The 25,179-nt window shown below is 38.5% G+C and overlaps 1 protein-coding gene across 1 annotated transcript in view; it reads left to right on the top strand.

The window, feature by feature from the left end:
• Positions 1-25,179, top strand: part of LOC107143408 (collagen alpha-4(VI) chain-like) — a 103,464-nt gene that overhangs the window by 21,840 nt on the left and 56,445 nt on the right. The window contains exons 6-13 of the mRNA XM_015487075.2: positions 2,540-3,169; positions 6,552-7,097; positions 7,462-8,016; positions 12,801-13,135; positions 14,520-14,598; positions 16,427-16,572; positions 16,728-16,820; positions 20,643-20,696. Of these exons, the coding sequence (XP_015342561.1) occupies positions 2,540-3,169; positions 6,552-7,097; positions 7,462-8,016; positions 12,801-13,135; positions 14,520-14,598; positions 16,427-16,572; positions 16,728-16,820; positions 20,643-20,696 (2,438 nt within the window). The remainder of the gene's footprint in view (positions 1-2,539; positions 3,170-6,551; positions 7,098-7,461; positions 8,017-12,800; positions 13,136-14,519; positions 14,599-16,426; positions 16,573-16,727; positions 16,821-20,642; positions 20,697-25,179) is intronic.

The raw sequence follows: 25,179 nt of genomic DNA, 5'->3' as shown, positions 1-25,179 counted from the left end.
CGCCCCCCCCCCAAAAAAAAAGAAAGAAAAAATTTGCCTTTCAGTTCTTAAGTTATCTCTTAGTGAAGATCCTTTGATTTGCACATCAAAAGGGACCTAGCTGTCCTTTTTCTGAAGTTGTTTATACCTCTCCCCTGACCTTCCAACATCTGGAGCTTGGGAGCTTTGCAGTTTTATGAACACATATGAGACAAGAAGAGCATAAATCAGCACAGTAACAAGGAGCCAAGAACCTGATAGGTACTACATTAAATAGAATTAGAGCACAGGGAGGCCTACTGGAGAACGGGAAAAGGAAGGAATTGCACTGGTCCTTTAAGTAGGGTGTTATTTTGATATATGCGGAAAAGGGAAGGGGGCACTTTTGGTAAGGGGAAGAGTCAGGTAAGGGTTTCTCACTCCTGATAAGGATGTGAAAGTGGAAATAGTCTGAATAAATGTGGAAGAAAGTGAAAAACTGTACCAACTGGGACCAGAGGGAGCGTTTAGGAGCTTTAAGGGATGAGATTAGATTAGGTAGGATGTGCCCTGATTACAGGGTCCCAAGGCACCAGAAGTAATTGGAGGCTTTTAAGCAGGAAAAGTGGCATGATCAAGAGCAGTCCTGAAGAGAGCCTTTGGCGAGCATGCTGGGTTCTAGGTGGCATCTAAGACCCAGAAAGTATTTAAAGCTGAGACGCCATCTGGTCACATGTGGAGAGTGTCAGGGCCCAGCCTAACCATGGCTCTGATAATCATGAAAGAGATGAATCCTGGAGACAACTTGAAAGGAGAATAATAGTACTTGGTATCATTAGGGGAAGGAAGGGAGAAGCCGAGACTTCTGGAGTTTCTAGAGGAAGTACTCAAGATTTGTCAAAACCAGGGACAACACCCTTTCTTAAAACCCAGGGTTGATTGTTGATTCTTTATATAAAAAAAAGGACCATAAGGGAAATTAGAGGACACCAAGAGACCAAAGAAAGTCAAAAGTTTACTCCGTGGCCCTGTTTTACCTTCTCTAGATCTTATTTCACAATATTCAGTTGTCCATACACCGATTTTAGCCCTTGGTATATATCATTTTGGTAGATTTCTTTTATCATGTATCAAAGCAGATGGACCCCATTGACATGTAAACATGGCGGGCTTCCCTACATTGGGCATTGCCCTAAATAGGAGGGGTGTTATCTGAATTCTGAGTGGCAGGTAGTTTATGCTTCCTTCTTCCATTTGAGGCAGGCAGAAGGGGAGGTCCTTTTATACCAAAATAAAACAGTCAGCTAACCCAATATTTGGACAAAGATTTTTTTTTTTCACAGGGCCTTATAACATTTCATATCACCTCTGTTGAAATAACATGAGAGTTATCATAAAAAGGTGTACAGATTTGTTTCACTTTGCTATTTCCAACTTTCATTAAGTGAGAAAAAATATTATTAAATGGAGGAGGTTTCAGACCTATAAAAGAGAATTTGTCCCAAGACTTCTTGAAACTAGTAAAACAAAGGAAAAAAAAAAAACTAGTCTAGACTAATTCTTCTAAGACACTTAGATAAGTTGAAAAATGATCTTCAGTACTTTAGTGTGGATATTCTTATCTTTACATAGTTTGCAAATGATGTGACTATTCTTTCTTGTGAGAATTTTGAGATAGTCATGAACCCTGTGATGTTCTTTGTCAAACAAAGGCTTCCCCTATATTCTAAAGTGCATGAAGTTGGGAAATGCAAATCAAAGCTTGCTGATATTTCATTTCACTCCAGTTAGAATGGCAGCCTTCAAGAATACAAGCCATAGTAAATGCTGGAGAGAATGTTGGCAGGATTGCAAATTAGTACAACCACTATGGAAATCAGTATGAAGGTTTTTCAAAAGACTAGACCAAATGACCCTGTAATATCATTCCTCATTATTTATCCTGATGAATTAAAGTCATCACACTCTGGGGATACATACATACCCACTGGGGAACCAGCCTAGGTGTCTGTCAATGAATGAATGGATAAAGAAAATATGGTATATATACACAATGGAGTTTTACTCAGCCATAAAGAAGAACAAAATTATGTCATTCACAGGAAAATGAATGGAACTTGAGAGCATTATGTTAAGTGAAATAAGCCAAACTCAGAAGGTCAAAAGTTGCATATATTCTTTTATAAGTGGAAGCTAGAGAAGAAAAAGGAAAAGAAGAGGGGGTGTCTCATGAAAAGCAAAGGGAGACCAGTAGAATAGAGGAAAGGGAGTGGGAAGGGAGGAAGGGAAGGAAAGAGGAAATACTGGGGAATGATATTGACCAAATCATATTGTTATATCATGTGTATGTATGAATGTAACAGTGAATCCCACTACTACATATAATTATAATGCACCAATAAAAATTTGTGGAAAATAAATAAAAACTCGAAGTGCAAAAATGAATGAAGTTCAGATATTATTATAATTCATAATAACCAAAATATTATTGTAGTAGATACATATAACTTTATATGTGAATATTGTCTTTATTTCTCTGCTCTCATGCAAGTACACTTCTTTCTGTTTTGGTTGTTTACAGCATGTCCAACTGCTATCCCAGCTGACTTAGTATTCCTCATCGAGGAATTTAGCAGGGCTAGGCAATCCAACTTTCAACAAGTTGTCAATTTCCTAAAGACGACTGTCAACTCTCTAAGCATTCGTCCTGATGCCTTGAGAATTGCCTTGGTTTTCTACAGCGAGGAACCACGACTTGAATTTTCACTGGATACATTTCAGAGTTCAGCCAAAATCTTGGAGCATTTGGACAAATTAACTTACCAGGGAAGAAGAGGAAGGACAAAGACTGGTGCTGCTTTGGATTTCCTGAGGAATGAAGTTTTCATTCAGGAGAAAGGTGGCCGATCCCACCAAGGTGTGCGGCAGATAGCTGTGGTCATCACAGAAGGTTTCTCTCAGGACAATGTGTCCAGACCCGCTTCTCACCTACGCAGGGCAGGGGTGACCATCTACGCAGTTGGTACCCAGCATGCCTCAGACAGCAAGGACCTGGAGAAGATGGCCACATATCCTCCTTGGAAGCATGCCATCCCCCTTGAATCTTTTTTGCAGCTCTTCATTGTGGGAAGCAAGCTTAAGAACCAGCTCTGCCCTGAGATTGTGGGCAAGAAGGCGTTCTTTCCTGGGATGGGCTATGCCCTACAAGAAGGTAGGGAGGCCTTTTCCAAATTTGATTAATTTTTTCTTTTCAAAGTTTTTACTCTGCTTGCTCTATGTACCTACCTCTCTACCTGACAGAAGAGAAAAAATTCCAGAGTCCATTTGTTAAAAGAGAGAAACCCAAAACTTAGAAATTTCTGTCTTTATTTTTTCTTTTTAAGAATATGAAGTAAATAGTGAACATTTTTTTTTTTTTTTGTTCTGGAGATTGAACTCAGGGGAGCCCAACCACTGAGCCACATCCCCAGCCCTATTTTGTATTTTATTTAGAGACGGAATCTCACTGAGCTGCTCACTTCCTCACCGTTGCTGAGGCTGGCTTTGAGCTCATGATCCTCCTGTCTCAGCCTCCCCAGCTGCTGGGATTACAGGAGTGTGCCACCACACCCATTGCCAAGGCTTCTTTGAATATTGGATTTCTGTGTGTTTTTTTTTTTTTTGTAAACCATAAAATAGCATATTGCATGTAATTTCTGGTTTCAGTTTCCTTTGAATGAGTAGAGAATTTAGCCATTTCTGAGATAATCCAAGTACAGAAATCCTTCCCAGTTTTCATGGTGTCAAATATTCTGTCTTTTGTAGTGCTACCTAGCATATTAACAATTTTTTGGAAATACCTTTATTGTTTTTAAGCATTTAATCTGGTTTTCATAGATACAGTAAACCTCTTTATTCACAATTGTGTCTTATTGATTTGCACAATATCTTATTAATTGTGTAATTATAATAAAACTGCCATAAACTGGCTGGGAGCAAACCCACCTCTATCGTAGTTAGCTTATTTTCCACAGAGCAAAGCAGACTTTGGGCACTCAGTGTTTTGTGGGAGCAAATTCAAGTTTTACAGAAGGAAAGGAGAGCAGCAATTTATCTGATGAGTTACTTAGGTGGAGGTTAGTTAGGTTAGTTAGGAGAGTTCCTACTGTATATGCAGCTAAAACAATAAAACAAAACAAAAACGTGTATATGTTGGGAGTAAAAATGCCTAAAGTTTGAATTTCCATTTGCTGCTTCCTCGCTGTCATAAACATCCTTATTGCTATCTGCCTGCTTTTCTATTTTTGCTCACCTCTGCTGGTATTTCTTAAATTCAAATTAGAATCATAGACTTAAATGAGAATCATTGACATGTAGATATCTGACTTAAAAATTCAAGGCTGTGATTATATCTTCAGGGGAAAAAATTACTGAGTTTAAAAAAATGCTGAATGATCTTGTAATTTCTTGATTACTTGTCCTGAGGTCTAGAAATATGAAATATGTAAATAAGTTTCCATCTTTCTCTTTGACCTGCATTTTTAGTCCTTTTCTCTGGGAATGAGAAACAAAATTGTTAAAGATGAGTTTTATTACCTTGTCCACTCCTTGTTTTTAGGAGTCTGAGTCATAAACAGTATCAAGTGTTGAGAGCTGACTTCTTTTCTTCAGCTAAGAAGAAATCTGAAAATGGGAAAATTATCCCTAAGTCTAGAGGAGATATTGGTGGGGAAAGTTCAGAGATAAATAGAAGCATTGATGATTTCTACCAGAATTCCATCCTGGATGATCATAATGATCATAATATCTACCATTTATTGGTCATTTGCTATTTTTTATGTGACACCCTGCTAAGCACATGATGTGGGTAATAGATGTGGATGCCCAGTGGTATCCAGATGGTAAGATAATCTCCCCCAACCCCCCAAACCCTTCATTTGCCAAAACTGAAAAGAATGTATATGCCAGGCAGTGCTCAGGGCCCTTGACTCCTCTGCACAATGGGTTAGAGTGGAGCTGTTTTGGGCCACTGCTGCATGCTGCCTTCTAGAGAGATACCTCTTCCTGCACAGAGGTTCTTTTCTCAGACTCCAAGGCAACCATATAGCTGTCTCCAAGCAATATTCCAGTTTCTGCCCTATGTTCCCACAACTTCCCCACCCCCTAGTCTCCAGGGGCAGACTACTTTTCTCTCTACCCCTCAAAGCCACCCGCATTTCCAATGTGTGATCCTCTAAGGTAAGGTTGCCAGATGAAATATAGGATGACTAATTAAATTTGAGTTTCATTAAGATGAAATTCATCTCTCTCATCTGTATGCTGTATGTCTATTTCTGTATGTCTATTTCTATCTCCTCTCTCTCTTTCTCTCTCTCTCTCTTTCTTTTAATGTAAGTTATGTCACACATATTGCATGAACCTAGGTCTTCCCAAATAAAGGCCTGAATAGGGGAGATCAACTCTGACCTCAGACCATTTCCCCTTTAGCTAGGGAACATGGAAAGGACCTTAGTTCTCCTCTGGGTCAGGGGAATGCAGAGATGAATAACACGAGGCTGTCTGACTTCACTTAAAAAGGTGAGGAGAAAAGTGTTTCACTCTTTTTGAGGAACTTGCTAGATGACAAAAATAAATAGAATGTTACATTCTATTGTCATGTATAACTAAAAAGAGCAAATAAAAAAACACTGGATAATTTTAATTATAAAAATTTTTAAGGACTCAGCTCTGTTATGTTTACATGATTTTACTTATGCCTCACAATGAGTTTCTTGAGTAGGAGTTGAGATCCTGTTTGACAGATTAGGAAATTCAGCTGCGAAGGAGCCAAGCCTGCTGTCAAAATCTAGGAGCGTTTGCAATCTAGGTCTTAATACAAAGTGAGTAGTTTAAGTTAGGCTCATTTAAAACTGAAAGTTTTAAATTAGTTTGAATCAGATTAATTTAAATTAATTAAATTAAATTTCAGAAAGTTGCACTCTTGCCCATGCATTAAAAAAAAAAAAAGTGACTTGGGTTTGATGCAGGATGATGGAAATGGAGACGATTCATAGCTAATTTTTAACTTTTATTCTTAAATTTCCCATTTGTGAAATGTCAAGTTATATTTACTTCATGCATTCAGTGAGTACGATCAAATAGACTCTGTGACAAGGATTGGGATGTGAGGAATTTATCTGGGGGTGACCTTAAGGGATATTGGTAAGGGGTGGGATATCAAGAATGGAAAGGGAGGAAAAAGAAAAAAAATATAGACTGGAAAGGGGAGACAGCCAACAGAGAGTGAAAAGTAAACTCTAGGCTATTGCTGTAGGCAATTGGTGCCCAGTTCTGGTAGGTCCTCAAGAGAAACAGTAGAACTCACTTTGGAGTTATCCCACCAGAGGGCAAGGGAACTGGGGTATTTATACAAACCCTTCCAGACATTGGTTGGAGGCTGTTTCTCTCCCAGGCACTCTGGTTTGCTCATATGTAGGCTGATCATGCTCTTGGCCAAGGAATACCCAGGGGACAATGAGTGCTAGGGGAATATGGTAGAGATCAGATCCATGGCTTTGACTATACCCCACCTCAGACTCTCTTCTAACAGGGTGTTTCCTCTTCTCATTGCCCAGGTTGTGTGAATATTGAGAAGGCAGATATTTACTTCCTTATGGATGGGTCTGGCAGCATCAGCCCAGAGGATTTTCTTGAAATGAAGGTGTTCATGAATGAGGTGATAAAGATGTTTCAGATCGGGCCTGACAGAGTGAGATTTGGAGTCATTCAGTACTCAGACAAAATGAAAAGCAAATTTATCCTCAGCCAGTACACCAATGTGGCAGAGCTGAAGGCAGCCATTGATGACATCCAGCAGGGTGGAGGTGGTACTGCGACTGGGGAGGCCCTGAGTAACATGACTCGGGTCTTTGCAGACACAGCCCGAATCAATGTGGCTCAATATCTTATAGTCATCACTGATGGCAAATCTTCAGACCCCGTGGCTGAGGCTGCAGAGAGATTGAGGGTAGACGGAGTCGTCATTTATGCTATTGGAGTAAGAGATGCTGACGTTACTGAGCTTCAGGAAATAGCAAAAGACAAGGTGTTTTTTGTGTATGAATTTGATTCCTTGAAGGCCATCCAACAAGAAGTGGTACAGGACATCTGCTCCTCAGAGAGTAAGACATTTTTTTTTACTTCACTTTCTCTTTCTCAAGTAATATGTGTCTAATCTACTTGAATAGGCTTCATTCTCTAAGTGTGATTCACTGTTGACAAGTCAGTAATGAGCATCCTAAAGTGACACTGACCTGGAATAAACCAAGCTGGTCAAATTTTATAGCATTACCAAATAAATAGCTGTTTCTTATTTTGAGAATGGTCTGTGTTGAGTTACAGAAATTTAATTTTATTGACTTCCTCTTCCATTCCCTTTGAAATCTTTTCATGTTGTGTATGTTAACCCAGACTATCCCTGGGAACTTGGAATTAATTAGTTTCAGACTCTGAATGAATATTCTGTTCTGCTCTTTTTCCTCCCAGCCTGTAAAAATAGAAAAGCTGACATTATCTTCCTGATAGATGGTTCAGAATCTATCTCCCCAAAAGACTTTGAAAAGATGAAGGAATTCATGGAGAGGATGGTGAACCAATCCAATATCAGTGCTGATGAAATTCAGATTGGCCTTTTGCAGTTCAGCTCAACCCCTCAGGAAGAATTCAGGCTCAACCAATATTCCTCAAAGGTGGATATTCTCAGAGCCATCTTGGCTGTCCAGCAAATGAATGATGGTACCCGCACGGGGAAAGCCTTGAACTTCACTCTGCCTTTTTTTGACAGTTCAAGAGGAGGGAGACCCAATATTCTTCAATATTTGATTGTGATCACGGATGGGGTCTCTCAGGATAATGTAGCCATACCAGCCAAGGCTCTCAGGGACAGAAACATAATTATTTTTGCCATTGGGGTGGGAGAAGCCAAAAGTTCCCAGCTTTTCGAGATTACGAATGATAGGGATAACATATACTATGAAGAGAAATTTGAGTCCCTGCAGAACCTGGAGAAGAAAATTCTTTATAAAGTCTGCAATCCACAAGGTGAGTGACAGAGAAATTATTTGACTCACAAGTCATCATAGGTGTCAGGAACCCAGTTGGCTCTGTTAATGTAAAACTTGATCCTTTCAGGTAGACTGGAGGGTGGGGGTGGATGGGAAGTTGACTTTTTAGGATCTAGGCACTTGACACTGTGGTTCACCTTCTCCTGGGGATTATTTTAATTATTTCCATAGTCACTACTATGGTCTCTTTTTGTTTTTTTCAAAAATGTTCTACTTATTTAGTTATAAGTGCCTACACAAAGCAGGAAGCACTGTTGTATATCTTTATTTGTGGTGCTAGGGATCAAACCCAGAGCTTCTTGCATCCCAGGCAGACACTCTACCACTGAGCTGCATCCCCAACTGAACCACTCTGGTCTTGAGAGGCCTGAACCTTCTCAGAACTCCATCCCCACAATTCCTCACAGCTCTTCCTCTTATTCCTTATGGCAAAGATAAACCAGACTGGAGTGTGTGAGCACAACCCTCTGAAGGGTTAGGCAACAGGAAAATAAAGCAGAAGACAATATCATTTAGGCAGTCTCTCCTATGAAACAGAGAACGTAGTCTTCTTTTGGTGTGTGTTTGAACATGGTTTTTGAAAAATTGATGCATAAGAGTTATATATAATAGGACTATTAGAAAACACCGCCTTTGCTATGAGGTGCTCTACAAGGGTTCCTCTGCTTTGTTGCCAATCGGCTTCAGTTACGGCAAGGTCATCTTTAATCCCTCCTCTCCTTTTCTGTGGTATTCAGGATTGGATCCACTGTGCTCTATTACTGAGCTACATTTGCAGCATTTTATTTTTTATTTTGAAACAGGGTCTTTGTTAAGTTGTTGAGACTGACCTAGAACTTGTGATCCTCCTGCCCCAGCCTCCTGAGTAGCTGGGATTACAGGAATGTGCCACCACATCCCACTTTCAATCCAGTTTTTTCCCCCTCAAGCTTTCTTTCTTTTTCTTTTTACTTTGCTACTAGGGATTGAACCCAGGGGCACTCAACCACTGAGCCACATCCCCAGCCCTACTTTGTATTTTATTTAGAGACAGGGTCTCACTGAGTTGCTTAGTGCCTCCCTTTTGCTGAGGCTGACTTTGAACTCGCAATCCTCCTGCCTCAGCTTCCTGAGCTGCTGGGATGACAGGCATGTGCTACTCAAGCTTTTTTTCTAAAATAACAATGGCTAGAGACAGGTGTTTTTCCTCCTGACAGCCTGGCTCTATTCTTCTGCTCTTCTTTCCCAGGGAAGAGAGACCTAGAAAATGTTTGTAAGGAAAGCTCCAGCTCATACCCATATGCAGTGAGGTTTTACAGCAAGCCACATTATCATCAGAATAGCTAGCCTTTAAATAGTGTGTGTGTGTGTGTGTGTGTGTGTGTGTGTGAGAGAGAGAGAGAGAGAGAGAGAGAGAGAGAGGAGAGAGAGGGACTGCTTCAAGGGCTTTTATATATTAAAACATTTAATCTTTATATAGCTCTATGACATAGATAGTATTTTAAAAAATGAGAAAGGAACTCAAGACATAGATCAATTGGGTTATTTGACCCAAGTTAATAGCAGAGCTGAAGTTTGAGTCGAGGCAATCAGGTTCTAGAATTTATGTGCTAAAAATTGCATTCTGCTGCCTTTTGATTTGGTACACTAGAGCAGAGGGTAACAGGATCTTTCACACTTAAACATATTTCTGAGTCACCTAGATATCTTGTGAAAGTGCAGATTTTGATTCAGTAGGTCAGGGGTGGGAGCCTGCATTTCTAACAGGCCCCCAGGTGGGTCCTCAGACCACTATTTAAGGAGGGGGAGACATATATGATAGAGTAGAGAAGCATCACAAGGATGGCGTGGTACAGCATAGAGTGTCTAGGATGCATATAGTATAGCATAGCATCGTGTAATAAGGTAGAGAACAGAATCATGTAGAACAAAGTATGTGGAACTTAGGAATCTCAGCATTCCTAGAAAATATATAGAAGATCATTTTGTAATTTTGTCTCTAAATATATATACACTATTAATTGGATTTAGAGGTTTTTATTGAATACTTTTAGGTTGAAAAAAGGGGAGGGAAGATGGCTCACCTCCGTGCTTTTACTTATGTGTCTCTTGACAAGGTTCTACCACCTTCGACCTGGAGGCAGAACATGGGCTTTTGACATTTACAAAGCACTTTCTCACCCTCTGTCTTACTGGATACTTCACAAGTATCAAAAAAAAAAATCTTCTTATCAATTAGGATGTTTTTACCTATAGAGGACACAACTTAAGCAATAATGTATTATTTCATATAACTAGAGATCTCAAGGCAGGGCCATCTCCAGGTAGGGCACAATTGAGATTCTTAACGTGGCTCTTCCCCTGTGTGCACAGCATGGTTTCTAACGTGTTGGACGGTACACAAACATCTACTAATCCCATCAACTCCGTGTGAAACTTATGCTATTATTATGATGCCCAATTTACAGAGGAGAAAAACAAGGCAGAGAGAGAGAGAGAGAGAGGAGAGAGAGAGAGAGATAATAAACACAGTTGGAAAGTATTGGAGGCAGGGTTTGGATTCTCCAGTAGTTTGATGTCAAAAACCCAAGAACTAATCATTATGTATGCATAGGGAGCCTTTTAATGAGAAGCTGGGGCCCAAAGTGCACCAGCATTTATTTTGGAGGTGGAGGCTTAATTTTGGAATACTAGGATGAGATCTCTGCATCCTATCAAAAAATAATTTTTTTTTGATACCAGGGATTGAACTCAGGGACCCTGAACCACTGAGACACATCCCCAGATCTGTTTTGAATTTTATTTAGATACAGGGTATCATTGAGTTGCTTAGTGTCTTGCCATTGCTGAGGCTGGCTTTGAAATCGAGATCCTCCTGCCTCAGCCTCCCCAGCCTCTGGGATTATAGGCGCGTGCCACCACAGCCAATTCCTATAAAACCTTTAAAGTCCAATTTTATAGAACATTAAATAAATATCTTTGCTTACACTGTCTAAAGAAGATCATTTCTTTGCCGTAGTTGAGGTGAATTTGGAAATCATTTGAAAGGAATGCATGTGTATAATTATTTTCAAAATAAGCATGGATTATGGGCTATCCTGCATTAAGTAGTGCAAATTCTTCAGGCATCAAGGTCCTATTTTTGTTTATAAACAAGTAGACATTATCCTGGAGAGAAGAAATACAGGATTCCTGCTTTTCTTTTCAATTTATTTTGCAAAATGCAGTAAATTAAGATTTATGTTTATCTTCAACTTTGTCTTTAACTTTCTGGATGAAATTGGCTAGACACTTTAATAATAGCTGGAACATAATTAATTACAGAATTCTGGAATCACAAAGCTGAAAAAGACCTAGACCTTAGAGATTATCTGCCAAGGTTCAACCTTCTCCATTAATAAGGGAAAGATATTGCTTCTTGCCTTTGTCAATTACAGAATAAAGCCAGCTGAAAATGTTCTAGGGAAAAAATGTAAATTAGAAAATGTCAGAATAATATACCATTATGATAAAAGAAAATCCCTTTTTCCCCTGAAAATAGGTCTAATATAGAAATGGGATTAAATCAGTAAAAGTTCTTTCTTATGAATTTGAACTAGAGATTTAAAAGACAAATTAAAACCAAGCTGTTTTTTATGAAAGGAGGAGAGGGACACATTTTCTGTCTTGGCAATTCCAGAAACATATCTGACCAGCTAGTATGGAGTATGATATTTAGGGAATTAAAAATTCATGGCTCAGCCCTGGATCTCATGTCCTTAGGAAACTTTAAACTATTTCGTTCATGTCCTTTTTCATTGGTGAAGGGTCTCCCCCATATCTGCAGTTTTGTTTTTATTGAATTAAATATTCCAGTATAAGAACGTTTAAGGAGAAAATGTCCACATCACCTATCTTGCTTTTCTTAGTCTTAAATTATGCTTTTGTTCACAAATGGCCCTTTAATTGTTGATAATTTATATTTCAACTCATTCATGTAGATTCTAGCCCAGCTGTGACCACTAATGTTTGCATCCTCAGTGGAATTTTGTGAATGGTCTCATTATACACCTGAGAGTATAGGTATAACCTGAAATATCCGGGTGCCTTCAAATTCTTGATAAAGCCTCCCCAGGAGGGCTTAACAATTTTCAGGCAGAGGAATCAGAAAACTCAGGATTATATTTAGTCTTGACCTTTTCTAAGATCTCTCACACCCCTAAAAAAAGGTGTGAGTGCGCTTGGTAGATGAGGAGGAAAACTTCCAGTGGAGAAAAAAATAGTTACAAATAACACTGAAAGAGACTCAAGGTTCATTTATAGCCCCTTCTGCACCCACTTATCAAACATTTAATGAGCGTCTATGGTAGGCCACGGGAAAATAAGATGACATAGTACTTACCTTTAAAGAACCTGGTTTAGTCGGGGAGAAGGTCAAGTAAAATCATAATGGACATTTGGGGACACTTTATAGCTTAATCTGAGGAGGTGGGGACAAGAATCAGAGATTGCTTGGGAGTGGGTGGGGCAGGCACTTGAACTTCTACTTGAAGGACTTGTATAAGTCAACCAAATCAGGACAGAGAATGAGAAAACACTTCAGGCAAGAGGGTACAGGATCTGCAGAGACAGAGGTATGAAGTAGTATGCATTGTGTCAGTTAGCTTTTACTGTGTAACAAACAATCCCAGGCTTAAACAACCACCATTCTTTAGCTTGTACTTCTTTTCAGGTGCTTCTTTTAAGACCAGCTTGAAGGATACTGTCTGTAACTGTAATTTTATTTCTTCTTCACCTTCAAAGGATGCAGCATGGATTTGTCTGTAGGAATTGATATTTCAACTCCTGCAAAGCAAGTTCAGCAGAAACTTCAAGAGTTACTTCCAGAGTTGATGCAGCGGCTGGCTTTGCTTTCTAACCTCAGCTGTGGTACTCCTGGTCACATCAACCCAAGGTTCCGCTACTTGCTTCCTGGCTCAAACGGTCAGCTTATCTTTGACTCAGGCTTTGAGAAATACAGTGATGAGACCATCCAGAAGTTCTTGGCTCATCAGGTTGAGAAGAACAGCCATATGGATGTAGACTTTTTACAATCCTTGGGAGATAATGCTATCAACCTTTCTTCTGCTAAAGTAAAGGTAATTAATACATGCTGAGAACCCATGCTATGGAGCCATTAGTCAGGATAGAATGGGGACCTTCTATCTTTTGTAACCCATGTCAGTGGAAATGTTCTTTATTGGAAAGTCTACATAAGAAGAAAACCATATTCTTGCCTATTAAGAATCAACTAGAGATATATTCTCATTCAATCAGTAAATATTTATTGAGCCCTAGAGGCTCTGCACTAAAAAATGCCTGTAGGGATGAAAGAATAAAGTCTGCCCTCCAATTGTCCAAAGTTTAGTGATCCTGATTTTTCTGTGGCATAAACTCATTCCAAAGACAATTTGAAGTACGTTTTAAGACCCCTTTGTTTCTTATGGTAGCTCATTACTGTTACTATTACTATTATCAACTATTACGGAGTTGGTTTCCACTGTTTTTCCAGCCAGCACCTTGGACTGTCTTTAGTGACAGCTAATGGCTCTCTAGTGCAGCCCACTCCTCAGGTCCCTTCCTCCCTTCTGGCTGTGCCTAACTATATACTCCATAAGTCCTCATAGACACAAGATTTCATGTGACATTGATTAAGTGACATTCCCAAGCTTTGTAATTTACATTTGAGTTTTCCTTAGATCATGCATCCAATGGATTTCTTTCTTTCTTTTTTAATATATCTTTATTTTATTTATTTTTATGTGGTGCTGAGGATCGAACCCGGGGCCTCACACTTGCTAGGCGAGCACTGTACCACTGAGCCACAACCCCAGCCCCCATTCAATGGATTTCTTGACAAACATAATTTATTTTTTAAACTAAAATTTTCTATGAATAAAGTTGACACATTTTAATTGTGGAAAATGCATAGAAAACCAACAAAAATAACAATATCCCGCACTAAAAACAACAAAAAACAACCCCCCATCCTTCTTTTTGAAGTTTTTTTTTTTTTTTTAAATACTGGGGATTGAACCCAGGGGTGCTTTACTATGAGCCACAGAGCTACATGTCCAGCCATTTTTTTTTTTTTTTTTTAAATTTAAGACTGGGTGTCGCTGTTGCTGAGCCTGGCCTTGAACTTGTATCCTCTTGCCTCAGCCTCCAGAGTTGGTGTGCATCACCTGGCCGGGTTTAAGAAAGCATTTTTAGTGAAGAGTTTAAGCTGGCACAAATCCCCTCCCCTTTTTCTTCTCCAGGGGAAAGGGGAAGTTGACAAATATGAATGTGTAATAAAATAACAAATGAATAGGTGAAAAGTGAAGCACAGAAAAATTCAGTCTCATTTTTAAGAAATGTGCAATTTATAGCATCCATTTTCCCCCTTCCTTCCTCCTCATCCCCTTCCTTCCTCCTCGTTTTGATCCCTTGGCTTCCCTCTCTCTCCCTTTCTCTTCCTTTCCTCCCTCCCCACCCCCACAGGTCCTTTTAGTGTTTACAGATGGACTGGACGATGATTTAGAGAGACTGAAGATAGCTTCGGAGCTCCTCCGCAGCAGAGGTAAGGGGCGGAGTTGTCCTCCCTTGCCCGGGCTCCTCCCACCAGGCACAGAGGCTCTGCAACTCTCTAGAGGGTGTGTTAGCCCAAGTCGATGGAGCTCAGTCCCCAGAAGCTGATCCCCAATCTCCCCATTTGTAGGAGCCAGGGGTATTTAGGACTGAGAGACACCTCTTGCTCTTAGCATCTCTGACATCGGGATCTCTCTGGTTAAGACAGCTGGCCAGTTTACCAACCTGGCATCTGCTTCTGAGCGTGGGTTTTTTTTTTTTTTTTTTTTTCCCCCCTAAACTCTGGTTTCAGCCTCAAACTGGGCCTTATTGTTTGCACTGCCATTCCCTCTAAACGCTCCCTACTTCTTACCCCCTTTCCACTTTTTCCTTCCTTTCCGTCTTCAAGGCTTGCTGCGCTTATCTATAGGGCATATTTTGAAATTAGAAGGTGTCCGGTGCGCTAGGTGCCAGCAACCCTGCACGTGGGCTGCTGGCGTGATGAGGGGCCGGGTGGCTGGATTTCGGTGCACGTTTGCTCCCTCTGCTGGACGTCCTTGTGCAGCACGATTTGTTCAACGGTATGCAGTGGCTCTGCCAGTTCCCATTTTCAGTCACAAGGCTCTAAAGCAAACCCAGGATGAACACTCAGCCACTTGTTCAAGTTCCCTTCATCTTTTTTTCCTTGGTAGAGTATATTCAACATATTCTGCTGGGGATGGTTAATGGTATGATGGATATTTTCTGTGATAACTTGCTTCCAGCTTAATTTACCTGGTAGATTGCCCCTGGAGGTTTAAATTTTTGCAACTTTTCTGGAAGAGATTTGGGAGGAGGTGACAAGAAACTTTAAATTTTGCCTGCATGGTAGGTCAGCAATTCCATTTCTAATGAATAATTAAGGTTGTGTACACAACTTTTAACTATGAGGTTTTCCGCAACTTATTTACAATAATAAAAAGTTGATTTGTATTTGTCCATAATATCAACAGTAATATTTGTTCTGACATTCAACAAACATGGTGAGTTCTAGCTGAATTTCTGAATTATTCTTGCCCCTTTGTTATCTGTTGTGTGGACAAATCCAGATAAGCTCTTAGTAAGTGCATTGGAAGAATAGACTATGCAGTATTAATAAGCTATCTCCAAATCTCAGCTTAAATTGGTAAGAACATGTTCATTTCATGCTTCCTATTTATCACTCAAAGACTCAGGGTGCAGGAGGATGTTTCCCAACAGATGCTTTTGTAATTGCTGGGGCAGGGGAAAGGAGATGGGGCTAATTATGCGCTACTCTTAAAACTTCTTCCCCAGGAGTGCCACATGTCACTTCTCACATTTCACTGGCAAGAACAAGCCACATGACCACTTCTTACTTAAAATACTTTACTGGTAGGGAATTAAGTTTCACTGAGAGTTTATAACTTTCCCAAAGAAGTGTGGTCCTATTGTGCATCCTTAAGAAAGGGAACCAGAAAGTGCATAAGGAGTCACAATGATAACCACTATTTCTAAGAGTGAACCATAAGTTGATTTCAGGGATGGGTTTAGAAGGATGTAACAATACAGTAAGGGCAGAAAACTATCTATGATATGAAAAAAGTAGAGGTATGAGAGAGCTGTGAGTGTGTTTGTTGTTCCATTTAACTGCTAACTTTCAACTGGTGGGAGTGAAAGGTATTGGAACAATTCTTCAAGAAGAATGCTGTGAACTGGTTTGTGTATTAACATGTTGGATTTAGGATATGGGAATGGTGGAATGACAGATGAATATGTGGGGCTGAGACAAAGGCCATTCAAAGGACATGCAAATAAATCTCCCATCTGTTGATCTTTCAAAGGATTCTCTGGGCTCCTAATCATTGCCCTGGAAGGTGTGCATAAATTAGAAGAGCTTCAGGAGCTAGAATTTGGCAGAGGATTTTCATATACACAGCCTCTGAGCATCACTCTACAATCCCTCCCAAGTGTCTTACTGAAGCAACTTGTAAGTTCTATTTTTGAAACACCATCTTTCACTAGGTCCTAATAATTATGATAATTTGTAAAACCTTGAGGGAATTTTGTCTGTATTATTGTATAATGTGATACAGGTCAGTATGGATGGAAAAAATCACATGTGATATGGATTCTGTTTTTCAGGACACAATTGTGGAAAGAACCTGCTGCAATATGTATGCCAAGTGTTTTGGAGAAGATGGGTACAGAGGTGATCATGGGTTTCCTGGGAGGAGGGTAAGAATTTTTTTGGGTGTGGATGGGGAAGGGGAGAGAGATGGCAGTCCACTATCCACCATACACTAGGTTCTACACTATGTATTTTATAAACCCTTCCTAATTTTTTCCTCTTAACAAACTTTCAAGGTTGCTGTTATTTTATATAAGTGAAATTGAGGCTCAGAGAGGGGACACTGCTTTCCCAAACTTGCAGTCATGAGGTTTAAACCCCACTTGTCTACCCGACTCCAAGTTTCCTGTTCTTTCTGCCATATTTTGCTGCCTACTTAATATCTGACAAATAATGTCACGAATTCTACCATGGCAGAGAAATTTTCACTTACCTACCAGATTTTTACTTATCCATTAGCTGCTGTTTTTATTGTAGTAAATGCTTCCCCCCCCTTATCTAACATTATTTTTTATAGCATTATACATCGAGAAAATATGCAATTGCTGGTTTCATGTAGCAGTTAATTTACATCTCTGTTAATTCTAAGCAAATTGATAGGGAAATAAGTATGCAACACTTGTAAGGGTGGGGAGTAAGTCATCAAAAATGGTCCTCAGGTATCCAGGGCAGGCAAGGTTCCTTCTCACAGGGACTATAGCTTTATGATGAGGACACAGTCACAGATCCACATGTAAGGTTGAGTCAGACTTGTTGGTTCTCTTTGGAAGATTTTTCCATGAACTTCTTGGAATGAGCTCTTACTGGCTTTTCAGGTTAATCTTGTTAACTTAGTATAATAAAGAGTGTATAACTACCTTTTAAAAAATAAATTATAGTTATGTCTTAGCATTAGCTCCCCCCCTCCTGTTCTTTCATATCAGAATTGAGAATCAGAAAATCAAGTTTGGGAACTTCTTGACCTGTGTTCTTGGCAACTCAGAAAATGTTTTGAAATTTGACTGCTCTGCTTTTTCTGTTTGTTAGAGTTCAGTGATTGTGTCACTGGATAGGAGTCCCAGGAGGTTCCTCCAGAAGTGAAAGGAGACCTGCATTCAGCCCTGGCAGGTTTTTTATTTAGGCTGCAGGAAGGAATTTCAGGACACATGGAAAGAAGTGCAGAGGTTTATTTAGGAAAGCAAACGGCAGAGCCGGGCATGCTCTCAAAGGCAGGGGGTGTGTGGGTGCTCGAGTGAGGTGTGCTTTTGGGGTCCAGGGCTGCTCTTGCAAGTAGTGAACATGGGGTGCCTGCAGGGGTGGCGTCAACCTAATGAGCTTGATCCCTTTGATTGTGGAGCATGGAGCAGTTCCCTCCCCCAAGACAGCTCTTGGTCTCTACCCGAGTCTTAAGTTTTTAAATATTATCTCTCTAGGCTTCTTTTAATCCATCTAAAAGTACATTCTGTAAAACAATGAAGTATGTAGGGACTAAATAACCGGACTTACAGTACTCTAAGATTTATTGGACCTCCTAAGAATTCAGGCCTAGAGGAGAACATGCCTGGGGAGAGAAGGTGAGGGCGTTCGTGTATTTTTAGTTATTTTAAAATTACAGTCCCTCTTTCCTTCGCTGTTTGTCTCCTTTCTGCCTGTCCTGCCTCAGCTAGTTGTACTGACTTTCATGTCTTTGTGGATCATAAAAGAGCTTCCCCCAGTCCCGCCCACTCCTGTTGCCTCAAACAGAAGATCATTCATCCAGAATTTTGTTGTACTCAAGGCCTAAAAATTTGTTACAGGAGTTGATGAATACTGACCCGATTCTGATGCTAAAAATCAGGTGGAAATGGAGGAAAAAACACAACTTATTAATCAAGTGTTAGAACTTCAACACACACATACCTTCAAGATCTCCCTGCAAGAGTAGATGCAGTTAAGGAAGAAAAATAAAAAAACAAGTTCTTGGACAATATATAGAAAACCTCCTGTCTGCTTCTAGTGTTTTTCAAATAACTGACACAAAAAGCAAGAGAAAGTTGGAGGTTGATTCCCCGCCCCCTCTTTTTTTCAGAATTACTGCTGATTTTTTTTTCTTTGAAACTTGGATAGATTCCAAAAGTTACAGTATCTTTGTGGCCTCATTGGATTCTTGTGAAGATGATATTTGCTTTGATGTATAAGTTTAGCACTGTCTTTTCTTATAGGTTTAGTAAGATGTACAAGAAAGTAACTACCACATTGTGAAAAAGTGACCCAAATCATATACTAGGTATACAGATTTGTGTACCCTCTCTACAATCTGGAGTCTCTTCTCCATTTGCCTCTTCCTCCCTGTTTCCCTTCCTCTAAGGGGAGGGGAAGATTTCACACTGGAAAAAAGTAATTTTAATAGTAAATCACTTTTGAGAGTAACCTGAACTCTTAATTGTTGAAATGTAAGCAAAATAAGATGCTTTCTTAGCCAGGGCTTGCCATTTGTGATATTTACCAATAAGACAGGATGGTTGATTGAGATTATAAAAGAAGATTTTTCTGTGAAACTGAATCGTCATATTGGAAAGATTTGTTAAAAACTTCCTTTTGCACAAAATAGCCCACTTAGTATCTCTGAAAAGGTACAAGTTCTGGGCATGTGTATGTGTGTGTGAAATATAGACAGTCTTAAGGAAAAATAGAAATTGGGTGGAAGAGAACTTGGAAAGTAGTAGCGACCAATTCCAAATATTTTTTTCTCCAGATTTGTGTTATCTCTGGCAGAGTCTACCTTTTGGGAGAATATATATGAAAGTGGATTTAGTTTGAATTACATTATATAAGCCACATATTAAGGAGACTCATTACAGAATTTGATTTCAAGGTTTATTTGATCTCAAGGTTTATTCCTTAAGAGCTTGAATTAGTATCAGAACCATGAATAAATGTATTTATTCATGTATAATTATTGGTAATCCTCATCTCAGTATTTTATCTCACTTGTTTTCCTAGAATTATCTGTAAATTGAACTACTTGGTTGGCAGAGTTTTAGTTATTCTTGAACAATTTAAAAATATTTAGTTTGAGGATTCCACTTGATAAGGGACTTATTATCAGAAATAATAATAAAATTTTATGATAGGAAAAGAGATCCACTAATATAGCTTATGGTTATTAGATTTGGATGGCTTTTAATCACGGACTGATTTTAGAGAATAGTATAAGATTTGATGAATGACTTTAGCTGTATGAATATATAATAGACTGCAACCATTTTGCATCACTTTTGTGATCTAATTTACAAATATTTAAAATGTGTGTTGCAGTTCTGCTTTGTTGTTTAACAAAAAGCTGTTTCAAAAAAAAAATAAGGTTTGCAGTTTTAGACTAAATAAACATTTTAAGCTATAAAAGGTAAGCCAGACTTCCTTGAGAGGATATAGTTTGTATTTAGGTATGTAAAAAGAAGTAAAAAAAAAAAAAGACTAAACAGTTGAGTCATTCAGAAATAAACAACCTTTTCTCATGAGTCAGATGATTGGTAACCCTTTTACTTACTGCTCTTTTCTAAAACAAGGTCAATAATGGTTTTCCTTAATCTTTTAACTAGATATTGGCCTTTGAATTTTCAGATGAGAGAGAATGGCTTAAAAAAGCATTTTTGAAAAATACTAATAGTTTTATTTTCTATTAAAACAAACAGGTATTCACATTTTCCCTGGAACACAAGCCCAAAATACTTATTTTTATATATCTTAGCATATGGTTTCCAGTATCTAGTAGATTTTCAATAAAATGTCAACTCAGTAATACAAGGATATTTATTATTAACGATTTTTATTTCACCTAAATTTTTTTTTTTTTTGGTACTGGGGATTTAACTCAGGAGCACTTTATCACTGTATTTTACCTAAATTTGAGAAATGAAGAACTTAAGAGTCCAATTTACTTATTTTAATTTTTTAATCTTTTTTTTCAGGGAGAGAAGGGTTTTGCTGGGTTTCCTGGCCATCCTGGTAAAGAAGGTGAATATGTAAGTACTAAATTTTCTTTCTTTCTTTTTTATAGGTTAGTCTATTTTTATTTCATTTTATTTTTGATTAACATGTTTTAATTGTACATATTAATGGGGATCAGTGTGATAGTTCAATACATGCATATGATGTGCACTAATCAAATCCAGCCTCCTTTTATGTACCATGCATCTTATTTCTTTCCTTTCGAAGAATATGGCAAAATGGGTCAAATATTAGCAATACTTAGCTGGCACTTAAGTCATGGAAGTTTTTCTTATCTGTCATTTAAGTGGGTTTAAAATATCTAAAATTACCATTTATTTATTTTATTTTATTTTTCTTAAATTTTTATTTATTTATTTTTTAGTCATACATGACAGTAGAATGCATTTTGACATATAATACATACATGGAATGTACATACATCAATCATATTATCTATTCTATTCTGCTGCCCTTCCTATCCTCCCTACTCCTCCCCTCCTCTCCCATCCTTTCTCTCTATCCAATCTAATGTGACACACTTTTTTTTAAATAAAATTACCATTTATTATAACCAATGTCATGCTTACAAATTTTTAAAGATGTAGTCTCTGGAAGGTGTTTAATGATGAATGGTGGCCATTTTGTTTTTTGTTCAGGGAATTTGATCTGAGAATGTGGTCCGAAATGCATATAAGAGCAATTGCTCATCAATGATCTAAATTGCAGATAATTTGTTATTATTATTGAGCTACATATGTAAGTGGTTAAACAAAATAAATTGAAGAAAATCCAAGCCCATTCTTTTTTTTTAAGGATTGAAAAAAAATTTTTTTAGGTTGTAGATGGACACAATACCTTTATTTTTATTTATTTATTCTTATGTGCTGCTGAGGATCCAACCCAGGGCCTCACATATGCAAGGCAAGTGCTCTACCATTGAGCTGCAAACCCAGTCCCCATTCTTAGGGCAAGCTCAATTCTGATGCCTTCCTGGGTAGCCAAGAAGGTGGTGGAATTACAGCTGATCACTGATGGTTGGCATGTAACCCTGGATACACCGCTGGGAACATTTTAGACAAGTGAAGTTATTTATCATGTGATCACTGGTGGAGGAAAAAAAAAAGTATGTTATAGGGAAAATTCTGAGCTAGGAGACTGGAATGTAGTAGGGATGATTTTTATTCCATCATGCCATATGAGGCTGTGATGTCACTTGCTGTGTGGCTTCTTAAAAACCCTGCCATACACTTGGGGAGGAGTAAATGTTAAAAAACCCATGGTTTTCACTTAATTTTCAATAATGGAAAACTAGTTTGCCACAGGTGCCTATTTTAATTTTGTATGTATACCATGGTTCTCACATTTTTGGTTTCAAAATATCTTTGCACTTATTTCCTATGCAGATTTATTGAAATATAATTGACAAGTGAAGTTGTACAACTCAGTTGTCAGTGTGTAATGGGATGATTTGATGTACTATGTATCGTGAAGGGATTACCAGAATCAAGTTAGTTAACACATCCATCACCTCACCTTTGTTTCCTGTGGTGAGAATATTTAGGATATACCCTCTTACCAAATTCCAAGTATATAATACTTAAATGCCATATATAATTCTTGGAATTTGGTAAGTGTAAAGTCACCATGCTGTATATTAGCTCCTCAGAACTTACTTGTGACTGAAAGTCTATTCTGTCTGACCAACATCTCTGCACGTCCCTGTGCCTTGATTCTCATACTTAAAAATTATTGAGGATCTTGAAGAATTTTTGTTCTTGTGGTTTCTATCTATTGATAGAAATTAAAGCTGAGAAAACTCTTGAATTATTTACTTATTATCTTATTTCAAAATGGCAAAGCCTTGTCTTTGTGAAAAATAACCATGTTTGACAAAAAAATTAGTGAGAAGGGTGACATCGTTTGGTGTGATTTGAAGAAGGCTAGATTTGCATATTGGTTTCTGTATTTGGTCTGCTGTGATGTCACTTGCTGTGTGGCTTCTTAAAAACCCTGCCATACACTTAGGGAGGAGTAAGAGTAAAAAAAAAAAAAAAAAAGAAAATAACACTTTAGTGTTGTTAAGAAAATAATTTAAACTTTGGACCCTGGTAAGTGGGTTCTGGGGACAGAAGGAATTCTCAGCACACTTTGTGAGCCCTTGGGACATGTACACTCACGATTTCCTTACTCCACATGGATTAGCACATTGTTTTTATTATTCTGAATGTTTGGGCATTCTGAACTACCCCTGAGCCCCAGCCCCAGCCCCTGATCCTCTTCTTTTTTTTTTTGCTGGATTTTTTCCCAGTTTTATTTTGTTTGAGAGGAAGTAGCATTTTTCTTAATACTAACAAAACCATTTTTTTTTTTTACTAACAAAGATAATAAATAAATGTTGGAACAGTTTGTTGATCTAAAAATATCATGGATGGGAAACATATGGATTCCTTTAAATATTAGTTTCTATCCTAGATAGATTTAGATACTTTTTATTTTTTATTTATTTTTTTTTTAAATTGATTTTTCTTTCTTTTTTTTTTTTTAATTTTTTATTGTTGGCTGTTCAAAACATTACATAGTTCTTGATATATCATATTTCACACTTTGATTCAAGTGGGTTATGAGCTCCCATTTTTACCCCATATACAGATTGCAGAATCACATCAGTTACACATCCATTGATTTACATATTGCCATACTAGTGTCTGTTGTGTTCTGCTGCCTTTCCTATCCTCTACTATCCCCCCTCCCCTCCCCTCCCCTCCCCTCTTCTCTCTCTGCCCCCTCTACTGACATTCATTTGTCCCCCTTGTATTATTTTTCCCTTTCCCCTCACTTCCTCTTGTATGTACTTTTGTATAACTCTGAGGGTCTCCTTCCATTTCCATGCAATTTCCCTTCTCTCTCCCTTTCCCTCCCACCTCTCATCCCTGTTTAATGTTAATCTTCTTCTCATGCTCTTCGACCCTACTCTGTTCTTAGTTACTCTCCTTATATCAAAGAAGACATTTGGCATTTGTTTTTTAGGGATTGGCTAGCTTCACTTAGCATAATCTGCTCTAATGCCATCCATTTCCCTGTAAATTCTATGATTTTGTCATTTTTTAATGCAGAGTAATACTCCATTGTGTATAAATGCCACATTTTTTTTATCCATTCGTCTATTGAAGGGCATCTAGGTTGGTTCCACAGTCTTGCTATTGTGAATTGTGCTGCTATGAACATCGATGTAGCAGTGTCCCTGTAGCATGCTCTTTTTAGGTCTTTAGGGAATAGACCGAGAAGGGGAATAGCTGGGTCAAATGGTGGCTCCATTCCCAGCTTTCCAAGAAATCTCCATACTGCTTTCCAAATTGGCTGCACCAATTTGCAGTCCCACCAGCAATGTACAAGTGTACCCTTTTCCCCACATCCTCGCCAGCACTTGTTGTTGTTTGACTTCATAATGGCTGCCAATGTAACTGGAGTGAGATGGTATCTTAGGGTGGTTTTGATTTGCATTTCTCTGACTGCTAGAGATGGTGAGCATTTTTTCATGTACTTGTTGATTGATTGTATGTCCTCCTCTGAGAAGTGTCTGTTCAGGTGATCCTCTTCTTAAACTATGTTTATGGGATAATTACTCAGCTTTTCTGTTTCCTCAGTAAGCAGAGCCTTAGACGTTAGAAATACAGACAGGAATGGAAGGTGTCATATTTTTGCTATTTCATTTTGAAGTGGTGAAAATATTCATTCTCATTTTTATGATGATTTAAAATATCCTTTAAGTGTTCCTTTATTTTTTTCTGCTGGGCTGGTAATTCAGTGAGCTTGACTCAAGTTGGAAGAAATTACTTAAAATCTGTCCAGCTCACTGGGCCAGTGACTCCGATTTCAGACAAAACAGGACTAATAAGGCCTTGTCTGTCCAGAGGAGATGATTTTTTGTTCCCTTTCTCTGCTGTTATAACATTGTAAAACCAAGATATATGCAAGGGACATATATAATTTTAAATTTTATAGTAGCCACTTTAAAGTAGAAGGAAACAGGTAGAGTTGATTTTAATAATTCGTTTTGTTAAGCCCAACACATCTAAAATATCATTTTAACATGTAATTAATATAAAATTAATGAGATATCTTAAAATAAGTTGGTCTTCAAGATCTGGTACGGTACACTTGTAGCACATCCCACTTTAGACCAGACACATTTTGAAAGCTCAGTGGACACTCTGGCTGTGGCTACTGTATCTGACAGAGCAGTTTTAGCCAGTCTCATTTTCTTTTTAATGCCATTCTCTCAAGAAAAGGTGACGTTGCCAGGCATTTTCCTCTGAATGGCTCTTACTGTCTTTTTCTCCCGAACAGGTCACACTGGCCTGAGCAGTGGCAGGCAGAGACCTGTCTGTGCAGATGGAATGGTTTCAGAAGGGGGCTCTGAAATCCCATTTGTAGGATCAAGTTGAAGATTTATGAATGCAAATAGCTCATTGTTCTGGTTACCTCTTACTAACTGATTTCCTTTCTCCTGAAACC

Source organism: Marmota marmota, unplaced genomic scaffold (genome assembly GCF_001458135.2).
Source record: "Marmota marmota marmota unplaced genomic scaffold, marMar, whole genome shotgun sequence".
NCBI lineage: Eukaryota > Metazoa > Chordata > Mammalia > Rodentia > Sciuridae > Marmota > Marmota marmota.
The sequence above is the reverse complement of the archived record's forward strand: the minus strand, read 5'-3'. Positions and strand labels throughout refer to the sequence as shown.